Consider the following 8,046-nt stretch of genomic DNA (forward strand, 5'->3'; position numbering starts at 1 on the left):
ACAAACAAAAAACAAAAATTTCCTTTATTAAGTTCCTGGTCTTAAATATACATTTTAGTATGTATCCCTTTTAAGTTCTTTAACCTGTGTTCGTGATGCACACTCTTTTCTATATGTTGTTACTTAACAAAGGTCTAATCTAAACAAAACAATGAACTTACATACTAAGTAGCACTTATACCTTAATATAACTTAATAAACAATCCAAGTTAGACAAATGTCTAACTCTATATTTTTCACTACTGAGAGTTTTTTAAGGCAGTTTCTGCCCTGCCACCTCTATGTGGAACCAGCTGCCCATTGAAGTATTTCCGACCAAATTCGACATGGGGACCTTCAAGAAAAGAGGAAAAGAGGAGGCTTGAAAGGCCGGCAGCGGATTCGCCAGCTCTCTCGGCGGTATCACGCGACATCAGGTGAGACTCTTCGCCCCTGTTCTGTAAAAAAAAACCTCCGTACAAAACGAATTTAAAAGCGATAAGCTTATAGCTTACGATAGCTCGCGCTCTTCTAGAAAATAAAAATGCGGTGAAAGACACATTTAGTACACATCACTCCACTTTAAATATCTAAAATATGACATGCTCTCTAATAATGAAACAAATGCAGGAAATTAATAGCAGTTGCGCAAGCGCATCGAAGCAAGCTAGGTCACAAGATACGAAGTCGTTAACCGCAAGAGAAAGTGTGGAGATAGGTGTACTTTTAGGTCTAACATGAATTTAACCGGTTTCCTTTACTCTGTTTGACTATAATAATTAAGCCTCATTAATTCCTTAAATCATTTATCCATGTTAATAAAAAACTCAGTGGTACTACAACTTTTATTATTCATCAGATTTCTGTATCTGTTTTATCATCATTTGTCAATCTAACAGGCTATTAGCTGATAACGCCAAAAACGTTTTGAGTCGAAGGCAAGCCAGTTTCCTCACGATGATTCAACGTTCGAGCGAATGTTAAAATGCGCGCATATACAGAAAGTCCATTGGTGCATAGCCGGGAATTGAACCTACAACCCTGGGTTGAGGTCGTACGCTGAAGACACTAGGGCAACACTGTTATTTACTAACATACATACACTTAAAATTGTATTAAATTTTTTTTCAATGACCTTACAAAGTATAGACCTCCTCCAACTGGCCATACACCGTGAGAGATAGACTCTCTCTATTTTAAGCTTTTAGCTCCCAATCTTCTCCACCTATCGCGTTCTGTTTAACTTCGCTTTAATTAAAATGGAGTTTGCGTTTGTATTGGGGAATATTAATAATTGTTTCGGGTGGTTCTGTTTTGACGGCTGCCAGAAAGTTATTTTTATGGAAACCATACTAATAGTATCTATTAGCGAATAAATGCATTAATTCTCCTAGATAAAAGTAAAATAAACTCATATAATTCCTTCTAAAAGGCTGTTAAATAAATAAAAAATATAAATTTATGACAAACGTTTAATATAACAACTCAATTACACAATAATCAACAATAAAAAAACAACAACAAACAGATCGACACACAAAATAAATATCACATTTGTATACAGGCGAGATTCCGCGTTACTTACAAATCCGGTAAAAACCGCTTTATCCGGTACTAACCGGCTTAAACCTCCTAATACTGCTTTGGACTCCGTAATCTAAGATTTTTAAAGAAATTGGAAAACATGATTTCCTTAAACAATAGAAAAGCTTTGGAAATTCCTGTACTGGATATAATTTTCTTTATAAGATTTCCAACAAAATTTAGAGTCGTTCACTAAGACTTTTACTGATCTAGTCTAATCTCATATAACCATTGTTTGAAACGGAGCATATAAATCAGATATATAATAATTAATTTTTGATTATGTTCTAATTGACGACTCTAATGACGGCTGTTTACAGAAGAGTTAATGTTTTCCTCCCTTATGATGGTAGATGTGTTTGTAAACAGGCACGTGGACTGGGTAAGGTTTTGGGATGGGTACCTCAACCTTCTTCTCCACTTCCACGGGGTAGGGTTTCTCCACTTCATAGGGGACTGGTTTCTCCACGGTGTATGGAACTGGCTTTTCCACTATCTGAGGGACAACCTGAAAAATATTTTCACGCTTTATTTAAAGTGACTCGATTAACACTTTGAATGCTTAAACAATGGATGGAGTAATGTCCGGAAACAAAAACTTTTAAAGGCGGATTTTGATTAATAATAGGTGTTTTTATTATTGAATTTTTTAGTGAAGGTGTATGTTTGAATGTTATTTAAAAACAACATCCGAGTGGTATATAGCACGTCGGGTTCAAAATACTCGGATCCGAGAGCTAGGGATCGCAATGATTTAAAATGAACAGGATGCTCGCTCGGATTCGATTAGGCGGCATTCTCCATTAGGATCCCAGAAAAGAGCACTAAATGTGTTAAACAATGGTGATTTCAGGATCGAACTATTGCAGTCAACTAAATACAAGTTAAAATTAAAACTGAGCGGATTCGAAAACTTTGAGCCCTCAGCTAGCTACAATGTTCGGCTGTGCAGACTATTCTCTTCATCTCAACATCTAGTAATCGCATTCGGGACAGACCAAGAAGTATGCTGGCAGTTATAGCGTCAAGACTGCCCCTACGTGGGTAATTGTTATAGACTACATCTGCCCGTTTTAATTTTATGATTTAATGTACTAAGCTAATACTAATTTAATATTTAGGACAAAATTGTAACTATCACAATATAATAATACTCGGAACAAATGGATGCTGCAATTTCCCCGTACCAGACACTCAAATCAAATCAAATCAAAAGGGTACCCCTTCTTTAATCAAATCCACAAAGACTTGAATAAATTTGAGTGGTTTGAGGAGGTAATAACTTGATAATAGTGTAAAACGAAATGGAAAAGTTAAGTGTAAATAGGTTTGCGATTTTGATATTGTACGCAATGCCAACAATGCATTGTCACAATAATTGGCGCTGGTACCGACAAAAAATGAACAATGGAGTGATATAATCGGATATCGTGTTGAAATGTGGATAAGTTTCACTTTCAAATAATGAGAAAGATTTTCACTGTCATCACAAAACGTAGAGTCAGTAGGTTTGTAAATGATAATACGTAGTCCTATAGACCTTTGGACCTTCAAATTGAGTCTCCAAGAAAGAAGTGTCTTAGGATTTTGATATGATATTTATTGATCTTTTTTGCGGGTGACCAGATGGCATATATATAGCATAGTTTAGTCATGTGTTTAGTGATTTTATAATGGACTAGTGACCCGCCCCAGCTTCGCACGGGTGCAATGCTGATGAAAAGCAGGTTTTTATTATGTATTGTTATTTCCGTCGCTGGAAAGCTCCGATAATATACGCGACATATACCATAAAGACATATACCATAAAGACATATACCATCACGGACTTTTCTGTAGACCTTTTCAATGTGTACAATACTTAGTACATTATTTTGGGGTTCAGCCTGCGTTTGCAATGTAAGCGGAAAAAATATAATTATTTACGACATCACATTAGAAACCCCAAAAATAACAGTACTTCTCCACATTTTAATGGATGTTATTATACATATAAACCTTCCTCTTGAATCACTCTATCTATTAAAAAAACCGCATCAAAACCCGTTGCGTAGTTTCAAAGATTTAAGCATACAAAGTGACATAGGGACAGAGGAAGCGACTTTGTTTTATACTATGTAGTAATGATAGTGATTAATGACTTCCTCGTGATGTGTCTCTCTTCTTTTATGTTAACTAACCTTGTAAACTGGTACATGTATCGGTTGTTCAACAGTCACATGAACGGGATAGGGTTGCGGAATCGGTATCTTCACATACTGGGGAACTGATACTGCCACTGGGTGAGGGATTGGTACCCCTATCTTCTTGACAACAGTTACGTGGTAAGGTTTCGTGTGTTCTGTGTGCGAGTGGCCTTCCGGTTCCCAGCCTTCCGAAGGTCGAGCTGCAGCGACTGACGCCAGTAGCAAAACGGCTGTTATTTTCTGTAATAAATCGGTATTGATATCACGGTGATTTATTAACCATAGGGGTACACCAGGAGAGTGACTAGATACTTATGATAGATTCTATATCGTTTATTACACCTGGCGTTCTTTTTTCGAAAATCTTTTGGCGTAAACGGTGCAGGAAGCGGCCTAAATGTGGCTCCATTTGGACAAAGGACTCGTGTTTCCTTTACGTAACAATGCAGAGATGTCTCGAAAAGTAAACAGTCTTAACAAGGAAGTTATCATGATAAGCTTCGGACATTCATAAAACACACATCCCGAACAAATATTTCAAACTTTCCGACATCAAGAAGCATTAAGATACATAAGAGGAAATGCCTGAGATTACATCACGATTACTTAGTACGGAAGTGATGATTAAGAGGAATCCTTTCACTCACATTACAGTATCTTAATTTTAGTTTAAATTATATAAAATTGCAAAATTCTGGGTACTCTTTTATCGCGTTGGAATGTAGGCAGCCTTATGCATCCTAAGCGATTCTGTTTTTTGTAATAATTAAAAAAAAAAAGTATATTACATAAGGATAAAAATTATCAGTGAAATCTGTAGTATTTTAAAAATCGCGAACATTGGGATCTCTATGGTTTATTCCTAAAGAGTAGTTGCTCTTTGACTAAAAACTTGACAGAACTAATATGCATAAAAATCTTTGTTACGTTAATATCATAGAGCACATTTAAAACGATAATTAAAAATGTAAATCAGTCGATGAATTTTTATTGGCAACATTATATTTTTATAATATATTCCACCTCATTAGTCATGAATTCCAAATTAGAATTCGTTATGACGGAATAGGCCGTGTTTTGACTTTTTAATTTTGACACGTGTCATTTTATGATGTCATTAAACCTTTTTTGTTTATGTGAAACAGAAAAGGTTTTATATAAAATGATACTGTTATTTATAATTACACAATTTAAAACTGCATAATATTAAATAAGACCTTAATGGTTCTTTATGACTAAAAGTGTTCCAATTATGTCGTAAGTATGTCGGAATTCGGAAGTGACATAACACAGATAAAAAATTGCTCGACTTACGTAAGCGATCATGTTGATGCACTTGGTTGAATTCACAGTAATGACTGATGCTGTTTACTCTCCCCGCGAACATTTATACTTGGTGAAATGTATTCCTTTCTAGTGATAGGGTACTCTCACTATCGGCTACCGCGGCAGAACTTAACGATACTCACTGAATTTTGCCACACATTACTTGTTTTCTATATTACTGGTATATCACTAGCGTAGTTGGTACGCAGTGTATGTTGCATTAATTATTGTGGTATATATATTGTATGTATGGTACAGCCACAATAATAAGGACTTGTTTTTTTTTGGTTGTGTGTGATTTTAATAGACTGTACTTTCAAATCTCAGCTCTATTAGACTTCAGAAGATTGTATGGTTTGTTAACTGAACACGGTAAAGAAACTGTTTTCTTGAAGTTTTAAAGTTATAATTAATTTTCCAAGGGTTCAAATAAAACTTACTTGTTTACCTATATAGTTCAAGATTAAAAGATCTATGCGTACTAACGGCAGGTGACTGCTTTACTTTTATACTCAAACACACAGGGATACCTGTCAATAGTATGCATAGATAAATATGCAATAATAATAATGTTTTATGCAATTCCATGTAGGTCAAACTGATGACCTCGTTTTTTGTAGTCGGTTAATTCACCGTGTAGACATTATTATATTAAGAACCAATTCTTGAAGACAATTTAGACTTAAGTTAACTATTTTATAACAATGTTATTTTTATTTTAATTAGTTAAAAAATCATTGAAATAATACAAATCTAATAATTTGGGTTTACAAATTTATTTTTAATGTATTAAGAAGTAAAGGAAAAGGCATCTATTACGCGGATGCGGAAGTGCGGTTAAACCGGAAATGATTGATCCAGCTCTATGACAAGTTAGTGTTTCTGTTTGGCCGAAAAAATAAACTAAATAATTATTACAATATAACCCCCGATGTCGTCAGGTTGTCTACCTACAATATGGCAAGGGACCGATGGCTGTCCATGTGTGGTACTCGTGAACGGATGCTAATTGTATTAATTATTGTCTGCTTTGATCCAATTACAGTTTACACCGCGCCTTGATAGAGGTGAAAGATTCCGTTTACTTATTTATTGATAATTTTTATTTTATAATATTAATAAATCCCATTTATTTCCAACAACCTTAAATATTTTTTTAATCTTTTAACTATTCATCTAAAACAATGTTATTGGAGCCCCATGGAGGGTAAAGGACTCCTAAAGTTCAAAATTATCATATTCTTTAATATTGCATCCTATTTTCCTTACTTCCGCTATACCAAGTATTTCTTGTAGTGAGTGTCTTAATTCTATGTATCCTATCCCTGACCCTAATGATCTCACATTAAATGCAGAAAATTTTTAGAGATTCGTTTTTTTGTTTATTTTTTATTTTATTACCAGTATTTTTTATTTATAGGAAAATGGCACGGTCAAATTTAAAAACTTTAAGTTAAAAGTAAACGTTAAGTTCAAAATTTAATTTAAAAATATGGCATCTGGTAAAATTTTGCATTGATTTATTATCAGGCGTTTTAAAAAGAAGCTTAGGTTGTTGCGTTGAAATCGAATTATTAGATATTGAAGTTTATCACACGAAATATTTTTCTAGATATATTCTAGACTTTTCAATATCTATAACATATCTATATATATATATATCTATAATATCTATGGGCTTGTGTTGGAGCATGCGTATTAATGCTCACGCCTTGAAAAAAAAATTTGGTATCATGAAAAATACATGAAAAATTAAGTTGAAGTTAATTAAGCAATATAGAGATAGTTCGATTATGTAAGCTTATGTGCATGTATGAAATCGCTTTAAATGTGTAAATTTGCATGTGTATCTCATAATTACAGTAAAGTTTGAATAGTAGATTAATTATACCTATCAAAAGCTATTCCTGCCTATATTTCATCAAATTATAATAAATTTTAAGTCTTGTAATTATTTTTATTTGTTTAATTTTATGGAATAATATAATAAAATCATAATATATCCAATCTCTGGCAATTGGCGTGTCCATGGGCGGCGGTATCACTTAACATCAGGTGAGCCTCCTGCCCGTTTCCCCTTGTTCTATAACCAAAAATGTAACATTAGAAAACTGCTGTGGTTTGTATGAACGTCACCAGAACATTCTGTATAGGAACACGACAAATGTATATAATGTTCTTTTAAATTTACTTTTATTTTGGGTAACGTTAGGCTATATAATAGCTGATCATCATCGTCATGCTCATCTCGTTTTATATGCCATCTCGAACATCTCGAAAAGAACTCGACTAGATGATATATATGGTTCTGTTATGCGCGTATTTGAAAAATCTTCTTTCTTCATTTTTATATGAGTAGAACATTTCAGTTCGCAGTTACCGATATTTTAATTAATAAACAAGAATAATATCAATGATTAAGTTGGAAGTACAAGACATGACAGACGGACAGATATATCTGTACGTTTCATAATTGTAAATTTATATTTATCAATATAGGTTTCAATTTTTTTTATCAATACAGATAACAGAAATCCAAAGGGCAGTTTAAATGCAAATTACCGCCATCTGCTACTGTGGGCCGACATTTTGTTTTTTTATTAATAGCCAGTCACAATGGTCACAGACAATAGTTTGTTTTTGTTTTAATTAATTAATTCTCTGTGGTGTTAATTGTTTGACAGTATAATTTGTGGACGTCTAGTGTGAATAAATGAGACGTGTTCAAAATTAGTTATACATGCATTTCATTGAATACGTGACGAATTAATTATGTTGTTTCTTTTATATTTACATCTAAATAGACATTATACGCATTTATACTTAGTAGTTTGGGCCGATTAGTTCTAAAGCCTGTGGTCATACGCCTAATAGAAAGCCTATAGATCGATGTCAAATTATGCAGAGACTTAGACAAACCATTAAATGCTGCAATTTATACATATGCAAAATATTAATTGTTTTACATAGG

At 33.6% G+C, this 8,046-nt stretch overlaps 1 protein-coding gene across 1 annotated transcript; it reads right to left on the minus strand.

Moving 5' to 3' along the window:
• Positions 1 to 1,433: 1,433 nt before the first annotated feature.
• Positions 1,434 to 5,129, minus strand: LOC111001266 (proline-rich protein 4-like). Its single transcript, XM_022271086.2, has 3 exons — positions 5,064 to 5,129; positions 3,744 to 3,989; positions 1,434 to 2,071 (listed from the first exon to the last, which is right to left on the minus strand). The coding sequence occupies exons 1-3, from the start codon at positions 5,073 to 5,075 to the stop codon at positions 1,889 to 1,891; spliced, it is 441 nt and encodes a 146-aa protein (XP_022126778.2). The 5' UTR covers positions 5,076 to 5,129; the 3' UTR covers positions 1,434 to 1,888.
• Between the last annotated feature and the right edge of the window lie 2,917 nt (positions 5,130 to 8,046).

This window comes from Pieris rapae, chromosome 11 (genome assembly GCF_905147795.1).
Source record: "Pieris rapae chromosome 11, ilPieRapa1.1, whole genome shotgun sequence".
Lineage (NCBI taxonomy): Eukaryota > Metazoa > Arthropoda > Insecta > Lepidoptera > Pieridae > Pieris > Pieris rapae.